We start from the raw sequence: 18,889 nt of genomic DNA, 5'->3' as shown, positions 1-18,889 counted from the left end.
AGAAAACCATATCTTGAAGTCAAGTCAATTCAAGTCTATTAAGTCGGTGCTATCATTGTATATAATCACTGTTAAATTACCTTATTTATATTCCTACTAACTGTTACGCTTATAGTTATTTTATTAATAATATTTGAAAAAAAATGTTTATACACCAAATACTTACCCATACATTATTATAAGACAATAGTAACAGAGTAAATTGGAAGATTATGAAATTTCACGCGAAGCAAAATGGAATAAAAACATTTGGGTAAAACATACAAATTCCTACATAAATAAACGTTTATAACAGCAACTTACGCCTACCAGACTTTGAAATTACTTCTGCCTCCTTTCAAAAGTTTGATTAAGTAGATATAATATTTTTTTGGCAATTAAAAACATTAATTGGCCACTCGTTAAAATATATACGCAAATATTTATTGTTTCAAAAACTATATTTTTAACTAATAATAATAGAGTAACAACTCTATTATTATTAGTTATTTAAATGCGCCTGACAAATACGCCGCGCAATCATTTGTTTTATTAAAACAATGCTCAGACGAATTCAATAGGAATGTGTTTAATTGTAAACAAAATGGAACTTGATGATCGAAAAAAAAAACGCTGAATGTAACAGACAATGCAGTGACAATACGTCACGCAAAATTGGAGGACAATAGTTGGAATAGTTGTGGCCTATCCCATTCAATTTGAATCAGATTCCTAAATAATCACGTACTGCTTTACAGACACCTTGATTTTTATTTTGTGGATCAATGCATTTGTTATGGCGTGGGTTGTACCCGTAATTCAATAACCTATTAGAGTATAGTCAGTCGAATCATATGCGTCTACTATGTCAGGGCTGTACTTTATCTGTGTACCTACACATATATTATCTATGTAAATTAGCTAGGTACACAAGTAGGTATACACCTTTTTAATTTATGCTTAATTTCAACTAAAGCTAACAACTATCTTCAAATTAGATGAGCATTAAATTATGACCGTATTGTTTTCGTATGTCGCGTGAAATGACCCATTCATAACAAAAAACCACAAATAGTTTCATACAAATATTAATCGACTTCATTATTTGATTGTTTTATGCATACTATCCTTTTATTCACATTATAGTTACCTAATGTCCGAAGCTCACGAAATAGATATCGCAGACGAATATAGTCACGGATAACGTAATTAACCTTTTCTGTAATGTTTTGTGCCATACTCTTTTTTGGTTATAATGTCGTCACTTATAATTATATCAAAACGATAAGGTTATATAAATCAGTGAAAAGAACAGTGTAAGGAAAAGTCGAAAATAGCATTATACGTTCCTAATCGTAGTTATTCGTTTCTGCCACAAAAAAAAGTTTATCTATGTTTTTACAAATATTTTATAATGACTACACTTTTTAGACCAGTTCCTAGCAATAGACCACTACTACAGGGAACATGGGCAATGTACTTAGAAAAAGATTAAGCAAGCGCGTAGACAGATTTCAATAATAATCCTCCAACTTTAAGGAAAAGCAACGTGTTAAACGTCTGAATACCACAAAGTGTTCACTGACCTGACTCCATCCTCACTTATCATCTTGCACTAGTGCCCAGCCAGCGCATACCGTAACGTTGGCGAATGTCGCATTCCATATTCATCCAATAAAAATGAGGATTTTTACCAATCTCGTACTCTTTCTATCAATATTAAAATCAGGTTTTAGTTTTGGCAGAACATTTTAAATTTACCATTGCGTTGTAAATAAAACGCAAATGCCTGTCTATAAAAACAAATTTTGCAACTTTTCTCTCGTGAATTGCGAAACTAGATAGCTTCTGCTCCCACGGGCGTTCAAATAAAAAACTGTGCACGAAAATTCAAGTATTCTGTGTTGAAAATCGGTCATCACTTTTCTTTTATGAATTTATATCTAAAATATAAATAATATTTATGACTACCTGAACTCATGACTTTTTATCTATCTGTATGGAATTAAAGAAACGTAGAAGTTTATATAACATAACAACAACGAATCTTGGATACGATTTTCAATAATATTACAATACATTATTGAAAGCCATGATTATTTTAAATTCGGTATTGAGATTAGGGTACACAAACGCACAAAGAAGCATTGTTATATACTTATTTAATACTAGCTGTTCCCGCGACTTCATCCGCGTGCTATTTAACTTTATTTTTCTAAAATAAAAGTAGCCTAAGTTACTCCTTATTACATCAGCTACCTGCCAAAAAAAGTTCCGTCAAAATAGGTCGAGCCATTTCTGAGATTAGCCGGAACAAACTGACAGACAGACAAAAATTGTAAAAAATCTTATTTTGTTATATATACCGTATTTATATTCATAGGCTTGTAGTAAAAATGGTTATTTCAATATTAGAAACAAACACTCCAATTTTATTTATATTTATAGATATAGATTGTTGTATATCTTTCAAGTATAGACAGCAATCAAGTATATTTATTTTATTGTACCTAGGTACATAGATATATATTATAAAATTAGTACTTATAAATGAATTAAATACATGCCATTTTCATTTATATCCAATAATGTATACAAGTAAAAAATAAGTGTACTAAATAAAGCCTCTTCAAAATTTGACATAAGTTTGGAAAGACAAATTAAAGTTCGAATAGGTATCATTCGGATGCTAAAATAATTCAACAATATGTATGTAGTATGTAGGTCCCTAGATTACTGGTGTTCCTGTAAATTTTTCAAAGTTATTGGGAATTGCATAATTTGCATATTTTGAGAACATTTTTAGTATTATAAGTATTTTTTTTTATCTGCCGTATGTACCTATGTGCACATAATTGTGCAGAAATTAGTAGGGTCTTGTAGAATAAAAAAAATCTAAATGCTACTATATAGCTAGCCAGCTATATACATATATCAAACTTGTATCCTAATGTGCTATTAACTCATGTATACAACTGAACATTAAACTAATTGACAAAAATAGAATGGTAACTGTTATACCTACTTAAAAAAAGTAGGCACAGTTACAATCATAATTAAACGATAATTTACCATGTTGAATGTGATAAATATGACCTTTAAAATATTTTTAAATAGATCGTCGTAGCTCAGCGGTCTAATAACCCGATTTATAGGAAGGTCATAAGTTCAAATCTGGCTGATACCATAAAATTTTGTACGTTAATTTTCTGACTGACTCTCCGGTGATGGAAACAACAATAACAAACACAATGAATCCGGAATCGGCTGAAGATTCGTCCGCTGATTGCGTTCACCATTTAGTCAACATTGTATAATGCGTCTGACTAAAGACATACTTGTTATTAAAATATTCTTATTTATGATGGCCGTAGCCTAAGTAAATAAGTAGACATTACAAGCACCTTTATTACTTTGAGTCTACTATCTTTTTTCCAACTTTTTCTTATGCATTCCATCATAGACCGTGGTACGCTTCATGTGTTGCCAAAGCACGAGATGTTATGATTTCGTAACCTGTAATTTCGCTGCCATAGAACTCTTAAAGCGAGACACATGATTCTATTTGCGGTATATTGCATCAGGTTTTTCCAAGATTTAATTATTCAAGTTCCCCCCAACCCTGGCCGTTGCACTGTTCTGTATGCACCTTATTCACTTAATACGAAACTGTAGTACAACATGGCGTCGTCTACATTAAGCATTCTTCACTAGCTTTATGCTAAATATCATGTTAATTCGCAATCAACTTCTGTATTGCTTTTAAACAATTTTATTCCGTAGCAAACAGGTTATTTATTTTAGTGTGTTTTGTATCAATACAAATGCTTTTATGTGTGCACCCTTTCGACATGTTTATACTACGTAACCTGCGAAACATACAGTATGCATTGAACTTACACGTCGATATAGTACGTAATGTTCAATTTTAACTTTACCTCAAAGCAAAACAGAATAATAGTGGAGTTTATTACGAGATATCCATGAATTTTATAATTGCTGTGGTATCTGTACGTGTTAGATTCCATCGTGTATCGCATTATACGAGATGTCGGTGTATTTTTTAGTAAACAAGTTTTATAAAATAGTTTAAGGCATTCGATGTTATTCGTGATGGTGATCAGCCGTGTTTTGTGTTATTATGCAGATATTGAATTGAGTATTCTTATTTTCAATTAATTTATTGTTTGTTAAATCCAAAAACATGGATAAACCTAAAGACCAGACAAATGGTGAAGTTGAACTTCAAACTGTTAAAGATAGTGATGTGAGAGTGAACGGTTTAAATAAAAAACAAAAAGAAAAACTAAGTTTCGTTGCAATATTTAACAATTTTAGAAACTTTTTCACTGTTGAACCATATTTGTTATGTTACGTATTACCCCTTTCAATACAATATTTGGGTGTTCAAAAGTTTAACACAGAGAAAGCGTGTCGTACAGATCTGAACTACAGTCAAACTATTTGTGACATAATACAAACAGGAGAAGGAAATGATAACATGACCGAACTAGCTCTAAGTCGAACTTCACAAATTGCTGCGGATATATTGACATGGAAAGAACCCCTTCAGAAATTCATTCCAGCAGTTTTAATGCTTAATATTGGTGCATGGAGTGACAGAACCGGGAATAGAAAAACCTTGATGCTTGTACCCATTTTTGGAGAAATGTTATCAACTGCTGGATTAATGGTTGCAACATATTACTTTACTCAATGGCCCTTATGGGTTACAGGACTAATAGACGTAATTACTTCCTCGTGTACCGGTGGATTTTCTGTTGCTCTGGCGGGCTGTTTTAGCTATGTAGCAGATGTAACAACTCAGGATACACGCACGTTTAGAATGGGAGTTATGGCTGTTATAGTCACTCTTGGTATTCCAGTGGGATCATCAGTAGGTGGCATATTAACCGAAGAATTAGGGTATTATGGTGTATTTGGACTCGTGCTGGCCATGTATGCTTTTGGATTCTTTTATACACTATTTAAAATACATGATGTAAAACCTATTAAACAAGAAGGGACTCTTGGGAAGAAAATAATAAATTTTATACACCCTAGGAATTTGTGGGCTACTTTATCTTTGATTGTTTTGTCTCGAGGGAAACTACTGCTTCGGATATTACTAGTTATTTGGGCTCATATTTTAATAATGGGTCCAGTTGTAGGTATGTATTTCCCTTTATTAGAATTATTACATATTATATTTACTTATAAACTAAACTAGTATTGATTATTTACACATTTGATATATCAAAATACTTACCGACATTCCCTTTGTTCACCTTTTTGACTGAATTTTATTCAGAATTATAAGAGCTAGACTATTTTAAAAATATGGTGCCACACGAATCAAAGTCGAGGTACCAATACTATGAAATACTATGATACTAATCATTTTTAGTAACCACATCAAGTCATCAATAGTAGTTTTATATAAGTTAATAAATGTTTTAGGTGAAGGCGCAGTATTTTATTATTACACACTAATTCGTTATAAAATGGAAGTGGTGGAGTTTAGTCTCTTTACCACCTATACAGTACTTATAGGAACTGCAGGTGAGTTCTCTACTATTTTGTTTTTTGATAATTGTTATAATTATATGATTATATAATTTTACAACTTTATCCTATGTGCCGTTGTAGCACCTTACACTAAAAAAAATTGACTAAACTTTAATAATATGCAATAAAAGATTGATTAGATTCGTCTTTACTGAAATACACTGACTAAATTAAATTTCCTTTGAAATTTTGGTTAATAGAAATATTAACCAAAATTTTGTTGTTTATTACAAAAGTTTTGTTATTTCTAGAGTACATGACTCAGATTTTATTTATTTTTCTCATTGTAACCAAATAGTACTTTCGTCCTCCATCCATATATGGATTTAGGATAGCACTTTTTATCCCAGTCGCCCATGGTGACTTGGAGAAGTTGGGGTAGTGTAGGTGGTCTACATGTAGGTAATAAGATTGTAACAAGCCGATGTCTATACATTATAGATAAAAGAAACTAATACACACTGATGTTTATTAATATAATAGAAAAAAACACATTTTATCATTTTTATTTATCTATGTATAGTTTATATGTTAGTATATATATAGTTACATGTTTCATTCATTGAATGAAATTTAATGCAGTTTTCCTCAAGGCGTATTATTAGAGTTCGAAGGTAACATGGCATCACTTACTTAATATAGCCTCCCTTTTATTACAGAAAAATGTACCGAGAGAAGCACGGGCAGGTTTTTAGTAAATAATATAATTATTTACAGGTACCGCAATAGCAGTGTTGCTATTTAGCAAAACATTGAAATTTCATGACTCCATACTTGGTTTAATTGCAACGACGTGTAAAGTGTTGGGATCCATTGTGTATGCTTTTGCGCCCAATAAGACGTGGCTGTATGCTGCCCCTGTGTTCGATATCTTTGGTAACTCAGGAGTAACGGCTATTAGATCTCTGGGCACAAAGGTCGTAGATCAAGATAGTATTGGTAAGTCTATCCTAGAAGTATTTTTTTATATACTAAGCCGATAAAGCCGGGCAATTGACGCCCGTGATATCACGAATGGTTAGAATTCCAGAAAAGTAAGGTGACATGCCTCTGTATCTTGTAAAAATACACATCATATCTCATCCTTCAACAGAAAGCTAACTTACAGAGTAAATAAGTGAAATTAAAATAAGTGAGTCACGCAGAAAGACTTTGTCTTCCTTTCATCAACATCGTTACAATATTTTTCATTCATAAATAGTTTTTCTTTTGCTCTTATTGTTTTTGTTGGAGAGGGGAGGAAGTTATTTGTTAGTATTTGGAACTAATAACCTTTTTTGGTACATTGCTAGCAAAGTACCATGTCACTCACTAAGCCAGCATATATGATGCTGGCTTGGTGAGTGAAATAAAAAAATAATACGTGGTTATCTATAACGTAAAAATCTTTATTTTTTTTTCTAAGTATTAATGTAATAAATTATAGTCATTTTAACAAGATTGTATAGAATTGTATTATAGAATTATGTACAAGCATAAGTTTATTTTATCTGAATACGTAAACTTCTTACGGAAATTGAAAATTATATCTCAGATATATTTATTACTTCAAGGTTATAACAACAAATCCCAGTGATGTAACCAAATTACAATAATTACTATGAATACTTGTATCAATCAAATACCAACCGCAAACATAATGAAGAATTTTACATAAAAAAAATAGGTATTTCGTGCATAAATCCGGTTTGAATTTACGTGTATATATGTCTGAGTGGTGACGGAAGAAGAGTATTTTTTATAAAACTACTAGCTGACCCCACAAACTTTGTTTTGCCATATAAATTGAAATCGCTACTAAAATGGATTGATAGTAGAAGGGTTGAAATTTGGGGTTGCATGTATATTTTCAATTTAAAAAATAATAGTCTTAAAATAATAAATAATTGTTAGGATTGGACAACCCTTATCACTTAGAGGTATGAAAAGTAAATAATAACCTATTTTCAGACCTACTGATTATGCATATAAAATTTCGGAGTAGTATGGTAACTAACATTGTGACATGAGAATTTTATATATAAGATAGACTTACACAATACACTTACGATTTAAATGATATGCTAAGTACTAAATATAACATCTCCCTCATCACCCTCATCAAACGTTGCCATTCCGGACAACTATGCAGTCTACATGCTCTGTAATTTAACTGCAGCATGTCATTCCTCAACTGAAACACATCTTACAAAGCAAGCTGATTGGCGGCTGATTATGACTATGAACGATATGAATATGAAAGATATGACTGAGGTTCTCATGCTGAGGACTTTTTACAAAGTCTACCTCAGTAAAATGCATCATCACAACTTTTGACCCAAGTTTTGAAACCCTAAACCTCAAGTTTTATCTATCTCTAAATAATATTAAGCAAATTCGCTATATGCGTTTACCTATTTCTATGTTTATTTCTACTATAGTACGCAATGGATTTTGGTATGATATTCACAATCATTATTGTTAACGAATATTTCCATAATGTTTATCTGTATACATACAACACATGCATACGTGTCGGTTATATAATATACACTATGTACAATAATATATAATGTTATAATGAACCGACATTATATATTTTTGTATATACAATTATTTTGTACCTACTTGAGCTTGCCACATAAATGCCTAAACAGATTTGAATGAAATTGTATATATAAATATATAAATTGAGTTCCTGGATAGTTTGAAAATCAGACTAGGTTGATGGCTCTACTTTTTACTCTATACAGATAGTACATAATACAAGACTATGTAATCACGAAGACATAGAATTCCTAATATTCAATTAATTGAATATTAAATTCATTGCCGGTAAACAAACAACTGTGATAATACTCATATTAAAAGTAAACTAAAGGTCACTTAAAATATGTTGTTTTTTTTTATCAGCAGCTTTTTATAATAACCGGACCCGTCGTCGCGATGAGTCTCATAATGACCTCAAAGCAGTGGTCACAACTTAACTTCATATTTTAAAAAAATGCTAATACCAAGGCAAATAGATACATAAATAATTAAAGGTAGACGCAATATACGCAATCAAATAGTATTCGATACCAATTAAATGTAACACTTTCATTATGCTCTTTATTACCGCATCTTCGAATACGTCTAATCTTGTAGATTACCTACCATCTATTGACGGTAATAAAATGCGGGAGTACGATGTTATCGTTATTATAGAAGTAATTAATAAAAATTATAGGTGACGTATTGAAAATATTCAAAAATTTAATATAAGAAAGCCAAGAAAGTATACTACTAAGGTTCACCCCTATATAAGAAAGTTTCTGCGTAATTCTTCCAGCCAATATTTAAGTCAAATAATAACAAATAAGAAACAAGCAAATAACTGTTGTACAACTAACAGTAATGGATTTTTTTATATTTTTTTCAGGCAAGATGTGTTCCCTGATTGGATTTATTGATGCTATTGTACCCGTAGTTGCAATTCCAATCTACACTCAGTTATGGTCAAATACATTAGCCACATTTCCGGGTGCTATTTACTTATTGGGTGCTATTTTAACCGTTCCCGACTTCTTTGTATTTGCGTAAGTATTACGATTAATTTTATTTTAGGCTTTCGTCTGAAAAAAATAAAAGCACTTAAATTTCAGTACCGATTTAGTATACTGCCTTACTATCTCTGACCTGTGGCCACAGATTAGTATCTCGCCCGAAATAAAACTTTGGGTTCATAAATAGAATTCATTGTATTGGTCGGTGTTTTCTTAGTAAATTCTGTATAGTATTTAAGTATTTATATCAGTTGATTATTATCCATAGTACGTGATGATGGCTTCAACAGATTGCGGGGTGTAGAAGTGATGGAATTTGCTTAGTTGAATATATATTTAAAAAAAAAATTTAATGTATGTACAAAATGTACGTTGCCTCGACTGATTACAATTTTGAAAGTCCTATGCTGTGTCTAGAGAATTCAAAAGGATGGGTGTGCTCTACCTTCGGTGTTGCGTTTTGTTGTTGTTTTACTGTACGCAACAATACATAATACAGTGCATTAAGTTTACGACAAGATGGCACTGTATGAATTGTCATGAGTAACTATTTTATTTAGTATTCATACCATGACAAACATAAGTAAACAGTATTGAAAAAAAAACAGAATTATAAAAAAGCATAAGCATTACTTTTCAAATTTATCTATTAGATGTTTTTTATTAAAAAATGCATCTCAATATGGTACAACACTGTACATATAATCAACAATAGAAGTTTCAATATGCAATCATTAGCTACGTAACTGCTTTGGTATTTCCCACTAATTAAAATAATGTGAGTTTTGTTATTTCTAAAACAAAATCATAATTATCCGCTAATAATTTTATAAATAGCATTTACATATTTTTATTTAATATTTTTGTCTTTACTTATTTTTTTATAATTAGTGTTATTTATCCCGTACATGAATAACTACTGCCATACATATTTGTCTTTTAAGTAATCGTTTAGTGACTAATAGGATTTCCACAATAAATTAACCGAAAAACTTCGGTTTATTAAAAGAAATTTCAAAATATCCAAGGACAGGTAATAGTTTGACATCTCGTTTTCAAATATATTTTTTTAATGTGTAACAATATAAAGTCAATTATGCAGGTATTACTTATTAGTTAATTACTCTAATTTCAGAACATTGTTCGTCATGCATAAAAAAGAAGATCAAAACGTTGTTGCAAATGCTGAAGTAAAAGAAAAGTATGCTTATGAAAATGACATCACTGCTCTCTAAAGGTTGAATATTTCAGGATGTAGTCAGCAAGAAATCAGTGTCATGAAATAAACTTTACTATTAAATGGTAGGAGTGCGTTTACATTTTTTTAAACCATGGAAATCTCAAACAGCCTTACAGGTTAACTCTAGAAAACTAGTAATTCAATCATTAATTAATTGCAAACGCAAAAGTATTTTAGAACAACGACGACAAAACGATTACGATAAAAAAAATTTAGATAAAACTCCGCCTTTAAGTTTTATTTCTAAGTATTGAGTAAAACCAAGCTGTGAAGTCTAAAAAATAGACATTTTCTAATATACATATTATTACTAAATCGCGGTAGTATATGTTACATGTATCTCTGTTTCTAATGTGCCAAAAATACAAATACATATATATACCTAATGACAGTTCCAAATATGACGCCAGAATCAGAATATGACTATTCAAAAGTGCTTGGAAATAAACATTACTAAAAATATTGTTTATTTATCTATTCCTTATACATTATAAATTATTTTCAAATGCCATGAGTTTCATTACAGTAATTGTAATACTAAGTATTAGTTTTAATTATCATAAAACGTTTATACCTGTAGTCAATGTATTAAATAAATGATTATATTTTCATGTTTTTACTTCATGTAAATTTGTGTCTTACCTAATTGTCTAAAATTGTTAACCAGATGGAAATATTTCATGAATTTATTTCGCAACAAAAACGTATCTCGTTAATTTTATACGGAATAACTTTCTTTACTTCATCATAATTACATAGGATAAAACAAAGTCGTTGTCGCTGTCTGTCCGTCCCTATAAATGCTTAAATCTTTAAAACTACGCAACGGATTTTGAAGAGGTTTTTTAATAGATAGAGTGATTCAAGAGGAAAGTTTATATATATATAATACATGTACACCCGTGCGAAGCCGGGGCGAGTAGCTAGTACGTAATATTTTTGTACAATTAAATGTCATTAAATTTGATATCGTATTTATTGCAAGTAATGAACTTGCAATAAATGCAATAAATACGAAGCAAAATCACTTTTACCTATTGAAAAATAAGACATAGTAAATTATAAATCCTAGTGGTGTCATCATTATTTCTACTTATTGTTCTATTCTATGATTTTACACCTGAGACCCAGGATTTAACCAGTCATCCAAAGGAGATTTATAAATCTACATATTTTATCTAATACAGATTATGATATGAATACATATAAATTGTTCAAGATTTATCTTAGACGGCGTCCTATAATAAAATTCACTAGTCATAAGCTTTACAATTTCGTGGGAGTTAAATTACTATTAATAATAATTGCACAATCAACTCGTGTACTTTTGAATGATGTGAATTCGCATATTAATTGTAAATTATACATGATACTCCATTCCATATGTATCATATTGCTGAGAAATATATACTTAATACTAAATATACATAAAATCATATATAAACGATTATTGAATTGCATTGAGGTATTATGTACTTGTGTACATATTAGAAGTAAGACTAAGTAACATTATAGACTATACTACATTCATCCTAATATTGAAAGTATCTGTCTATATCTCCATTTGTTCCTTCTCACAACCAAATGGCTGGACAGATCTTAATTAACTATGGCGTGAAATTGAAGTATATCCCACAGACATAGGTTATCTTTTATTTAAAAAGAGGACCATGTTCAGGTAACAAATTTTGAATACAAATCTTGTACGCCGCAAGCTTTAGTAATAGGATTATAATAGTCTAATAAGGCGAAAAAATATAATCATAATTAAATTAAATTAATAATAAAAATATAAATTTGAATATATGATCAGGTACGGTTGTTATATTTTTATATTTATCTAATTATAACATTATATCATATAGTCTACTAGTGTATATGAGTTAAAAGTAAAATATGTATATTTCTATTTTAAATGAATGCTTCTGTACTAACGCGTAGTAAATGCTTGAATTCTGCCAATTATAGTATTATATTTATAGAAAATAATATCTGTTTCACAATACATTGTTATAGTTTAGACAAGCAAGGTTCGTTATAATACCTCAATGCTCTTATTATTATACATAGTACCTAAGATACAAATTTCAATAGCGAAGATTATGTTCACACATGACAAGTTAGTGAATAGTGGACCTGCAAGGAATTTATATAAGGGTACAAATAGACCGAACGTTGAGTTCGATCATGACATGAATTTAGTTTCTTCAAGCAAGCAAATAACATGTGCATACGAGTTATATAAAACTCTACTACTTAATAAGTTGAATAATATAAAAAAAATACTTTTTAAACAATAATTACATTAATGATACCAATCGTAATTTTCGTAACAAGTATCAGATTTTTGATCTCCATATGTAATATTATATTGTAAGAGGTAGGAAAATATTTTCATCCTCTTGTAATTTCCTGTAACCTACGTATTATACAAACAAATATTTCATTGCGAAAATTCTGTATTATTTTTTACAAAGTTTAGGTCACAAAACATGATTTTAATTAGTGTATACAGAGTTGCTATTAATATGTAATATTAATTTATCTGTACCGTAAATAACCCTTAATGTAACTCCTACCATCACTCTGCCTACAGGCCGCCCTTGTTATAAAATTATAGCTTCTCGGTTACGAATTTTTGCTTCCTTTTCTTTTCTTCTTTACCCTGGCTACTAAAAATATGAAACAAATATTTATGCGGCTTCAAAGTAATCAAATTTGAATCTGATTTGATTTGAATGATTTGTTTGTCCATACAAATACTATCCCATGAATGATAAATGAATCGATAACAACAATAGGAACGTGTTAACAGTAGATTTCTCAGTGCCCGCAGACAAACACGGCAATGTTATTACGTCTCGACAAACATACGTGGTTGCTTTTGTTTGAAAAGGCTTGCTCACATATATCGTTTTAGGGATGATCTATAACAAAAATACAAGCTTTGCATATGGCTTTAGAGTAATTATCATTTCATCAAAAAGTTAGTGACTTTTAAATTCTAGATATATATTTTCATTTATAGAACTAGAATTTACAAAAATAAACTGTAAGTATCTGTTTTATAACAATCTTTGGCCTATTATTCACACAAAAAGATTGAACATGTTGAAGTGTCTTTTTACAACTAGCAGATATCAACAATCAATTAATTAAAAAATTAGAAATTATTAATATTAGAAAGTAATATTTATACGATTATGGATTAGTGCACCCGACTGCACTAATGGCATAATAAATCACATAACTCTAAGTAGAAACAAATATAAACAAATATCCAAAACAGAACAAACAAAAGACCTCATAAAATCATTAAATATTCTCTACTAAAGCGAGCGTAGATCGATATAAGCGCAAATGCAGAAGCAAAAAGAGTTGCTAAAATATGTTCATTTAAAAAAACTGTTATAGGAATATATATTATCCATTGCAATAGTGGAAAATGACTGAATGAACTCAAGTTAGTTAACCTGTAGTAGTGAAATGACTAGGAATTAAGCTCCAGGGGACTGTGTGGAAGTCGACATGATTGAGTACATTGTTAGCAATATAGTTACTAGTACCCATTGTAAACAACCCCCTCCCCTCTCCTATCTAGGTTTGCATCTCCATTAAGTATTCTCTTGTTTGCACCTAGAAACTTGTTCTGAATACTGAATAATGAACTAACAATCCTAATTGCTGATTATCTGCATTAGAATTCAAAATATGGCTTCAACATATTGTAATTTAATATCATTTAAGTAATTCATCTCAATAACTGTAATTAATATAATATAATAGTATTCTATACTCTAAAGCGCCTCCTAGAATATTATAGGCAAAGTAGATATTTAAGAAAAACTTGTATTACTTTACATAGGTACCTATTCAATAAAGTAACAACACTTTTGGAAAGTTATAAAGCCAAGAAATCTTTAGGAATTGAATTTGAGGCCCACATGATGCGGTATATAACAGTAACCGTTACCTATAGACATGAACACACACAAAGCACTGCGGACATCATGAGATAATCACTCATACCACCAAAGAATCATCTTTATGTATATAGGCGAAGATAAGGTTATAATATTTATATTAGCTGATGTCCAAGAATCGCTGTGCGCAGTAGGTCCTATTTTAAATATTGAATCCATGGAAACGAATGAATTACTAATTACAATTACAAAGTTACTTATATAATATGGGCAATACATCTGGCGTCTCGGCACAACCGATGACGACAGTTGGTCGACAAGATAGTGTAGAGTCGCGATCCTCAGCAGTGAGAAAACCATCAAGAAGAAGAAGTACAGTACAACAGTACAAGTACAGTTGTCGTAACTTTATAGTAATTAGTTTAGAAGTTAGAAGAAGTCTAGGACAAATATTGTAACATGAGAACCCCATGCAGACAAAGTCTAACTCATTCTCAGCTATTTCAGCCGTTAGACTGCTTATTGTGTTAGATGTGTTTCGTTTATAGATTGAGATAAGGCAGTGACATTTGTACATTGACACCTTAATCCTCAACAACGCATGAATGATACCACAAGCGTCACGTGAGTACGCAACGGTTACCACTTATTATCAGGTGGAATTTCGCCTATTTTGTCATAATTTCAGTTATATGAAAAAAATTAAAAACCTACATAAACATATCTTCCAAACGCAGCTTAATATTATATATCTTTAGCAATTCTAGGTATATGAATAACATATCACAAATTTTTTAATCTATACAAACATATCTTCCAAATGTTACTTAATATATATCTGTAGTCTATAATAACAATAGATAACTATGGAGAATTCGAAATAGGAAATGCCTGTCTAATAGTAACCGGTTCAAGCGTCATGCCTATAAAACAACCTTGAACCTGTTAAAATTCATGCCTACATCTACCTGTCGAGGTTCGGGATTTATGAGTTCCTCTAGTTTGTCTATTTATAAATGCAACAATTTCATCAAATACAATTTCTTCTACAATACAAATAATACTGTTCTTAAATAAGTTGTGTAGAACCCACAAGGGAGTATGGGTTAATCGTAAAAGATTTCTCTCATGAGGCAGAAAAATTAAAGTGCAAATTTTAGTTCATTAAAATTACATTGTTTATTGGAATTACCACACTATAACATACAATAATAATTATCTAACAATCGTAGCAAGAATCAGAAATGGGGGCTGTTTTCCTAAGCCTTATTGCTAGCCAGTCTACATGCAAGGGACTAAAAGATACCGTAATGAAGAAATGTTTGTTATCCGATAGTATTTTATATTCAAACAAAATAAGCACAATCAAATTTTATTTACTTTGAATGCCTGAGAATAAAAATTGAGTAACTAAGAATATTTTTATGGAATATAAAATATAGATACTATGACTATATGTATTTCTAATATTTTATTACTATTAATTACTATAAAATAACGTAATATATAACATAATAAAATAATTAAAAGTATTTTTAAGTAGAGTACTATTTTGGTTATGTGAACTAAAGGTATAATGATAACCATACAATATACATAACTATGATATAAACCAGCCCGTAACTATTGTCACTGAGAGACGTCATGTAGTTACTTAGTCAATGATAAAAGCAGGTTTGGTTAAATGCTGTTGTATAATAAAATTCGGTCAACAACCTTCTTTTATTACGTCAGATCATTTATATTTCCTTTGGGATTATATTCCGTAAAATATTTTAATGCTATTCTAGAATTATACCCACTAACTACTTTTATAATAGTTTTGTTGTTATATGAGCACAAATACTAAGTCTAAATTAGTATCATAAAATAAAATAATATCATCTTTTGTTGATAATGTATGAAGTCAAAAAATATTTGACAAATTTTAAACTTTCTTGTTTCTGTTTGTCTTGTTTCTTTGCATGTGATATTTCGTATATTTTATATAGAATACTTATATAACTATATTTATGTATTATTTAGTCTTCTTGTATCTAGTACACAGATAAGTAAATGTCTTAATCCTAAAAGGATCTTTGTATTAAAAACTATTTTGTTAATCTTTTATTATAATTTATGATATTTATTAATTAGTACAAAATGAATAGGTGTACATGCAATATATGCAACATTTATGTAAAATCCAGCATATTATGTATATGATGTCTATGGTATTCATATGTGTAAGCGATGGTTGCTACTTGCCATCGGGTGGACAGTCAGCTTATCATACCAGTTCGATAAAAAAAAAATCCTTGTATTTACCGTATTCCCATGTGTTAACTTTTTCGATTTTATTTCGGACCTAACGCATTTACATAAAGTTACCGTACTATTCCGTATTGGCGAACGTACTACGTAATTGAGGGGGGAGATGTCAGATAATCCCCCTGGACATCGTGATACATCAATTTGTCGCGTTGGGCTAACTATTATTCATGCTCATCCTATCATAAAGCGTAAACCGATAGCGCAGGCGGGTGCTCCAATATTATATTAGTAATTGAAAATTACAACTCACTAATTATAATAAAAAAGCAATATTATTTAGTACTAATTTAATAAAACATTTATTCATAAATACGTAATTATAGTTACAGGTAATAAATACAAACGTTTGTATTGTTTAAAGATACAATTCGAGATCGTTTTAGAAATAGTAGTATTCTGAAACATGAGATAATTTGTTTTTAATTACTCTATTACAAAAATATTATTTATAACAATTCTATAATTAATTTACATAACATTTTAATACTTATTCTATTTTTTTTAGTAATTGAAATTGTAGTAATTGTGATTACTAGTAGGTACTCCAATACATTTTTATATGTATTAAATGAAGGAATTGTGTTTTATGTCTGAAAATGGTGATAAGCAATAGTAATTGGGATTTGTGCTTATCATTAATATTTTACATGGAAATTAAAGAATAAACTTCTACTTGTTTATTACTGTTGTAATATTTTTATACCTAGGTACTCATTTTAGTTAATCAGATGGGAGACTGTAATTACATCTTGAGTGTTATATCTTATCAAAGAGCGTCAAAATACTCTTTCCACAAACAATATTTTTAATTACGTTCAGTATAACAATATAAGTTTGCCATGAAACAACAATCACATATGCGGCTTTGTTTGCGACGTTCATAGTAATGGTAACTAGTGGCATTATTACTTAGGTCATTACTTCAGAACAAAATGTTGGTTGTCACTAGACGTAAGAGAGTTGAGTGGGAGCTCCACCATATTTTGAGAGAGCCACTATATATTATTAATATATGATAATAGAATGATGCATTTGCCTAAGTTTTTACTAGCGGGGCACCCTAGATCCCTTCCCTCCCTTTCTGTCATCTCTTCGTGATGAAATCGGCAAGAACTTATCAAGAGGGTTTCCAGGAGCCGCATGAAGTCAAGTCAACATAACATGGTACATTGTTAGCAATTAGATCATAAGTACATTATTACTAATCAACCCGCTTTCCTACCAGCGCCACTATAGAAAACTAAATTATACTAGAGAATAGATATTCTGAGGTGACACTCGGTGCTGAATGTTCGAAAGGTTTACAAGCAACCGCTATCCAGTAACAACTGCTAACTAAACTTAATATTAGCATAGTACCATGTCGAGTCGATTGGTTCTTTGGTGAATTCATCATGTGGCCTAACAACCTGATTATATCCTCTCATCCTATAAATGTCTACCGGTGCTCCTCTAATCTATTTAGCGTGGGCGGATGCTTCATACCATTTTTGTCCACTAAAATTATTAGATATATTAATATATATATATATATATATATATAATTATTAATTAATTTGTTCTCTAAGTCGACTCCTACGACACCCTCAGGATGAAAAGCGTGACGACAAATAAAATAACTATTAAAAAATATATAAAAACATTTAAAGGCACTCAATTTTTATTTAAACAATAATATTAATAATAAACTTGAAAAAACATATATACTACGTTAAAATAAATGTAAAGTAGTCCAATATTATTAACATATAACGCAATATTTGTTAGTAACAACGCATTTTATACAAATATTGTCTATCGTGTCGTATTTTGGGGGATTAGAGTAATTTTCAGGTTAGGTGTGGTATAAAGTATTAGTTCATCAACAACATTAAGGTACGGCTTAATACTTGAATATGTTTCTTTTTTGTGACGGTTTATGCTGGCAGGGCACCAGTGAAGGATGATAGGATGAGCATGTAGTCAGGTAGGTTGACCCATCGTGACATTCAACAGGAGTTTCCAGGGGAACCGTGTGGAAGTCAGACTGACTAGTAATTGACTGACTGACATTACTAATTATGGAGTAATAAGTTCACATTACAATTAACAATTTTAACAATCCTTTTCTCCCTTTCCTAGGAGGTTATCACAATTTATCACATATCATACCACAGACATACATTCATACATAATAATGCTTATCTCTGGTACAAAAATGTACATACAAAAATTACGTCTTCAAATCAAATAAAATTCATAGCATTTACTATTTTCCAGTGAGTTCACTGCTTATATTAAAATAATTAAGTATAAGATTACTACAAACTTCATTACTTTACAAGGAAACTCAGATCGATTGT

At 30.3% G+C, this 18,889-nt stretch overlaps 1 protein-coding gene across 1 annotated transcript; it reads left to right on the top strand.

Moving 5' to 3' along the window:
• The first annotated feature begins 3,751 nt into the window (after positions 1 to 3,751).
• LOC131853775 (proton-coupled folate transporter-like) lies at positions 3,752 to 10,634 on the top strand. Its single transcript, XM_059204811.1, has 5 exons — positions 3,752 to 5,150; positions 5,440 to 5,541; positions 6,265 to 6,486; positions 8,948 to 9,104; positions 10,207 to 10,634. The coding sequence occupies exons 1-5, from the start codon at positions 4,184 to 4,186 to the stop codon at positions 10,304 to 10,306; spliced, it is 1,548 nt and encodes a 515-aa protein (XP_059060794.1). The 5' UTR covers positions 3,752 to 4,183; the 3' UTR covers positions 10,307 to 10,634.
• The last annotated feature ends 8,255 nt before the right edge of the window (positions 10,635 to 18,889 follow it).

Source organism: Achroia grisella, unplaced genomic scaffold (assembly GCF_030625045.1).
Source record: "Achroia grisella isolate CSIRO2021 unplaced genomic scaffold, CSIRO_AGI_Agris_v1 utg906, whole genome shotgun sequence".
Classification (NCBI taxonomy): Eukaryota; Metazoa; Arthropoda; class Insecta; order Lepidoptera; family Pyralidae; genus Achroia; species Achroia grisella.
Note: the sequence above shows the minus strand (reverse complement) of the source record. Positions and strands in the feature narration are given on the sequence as shown.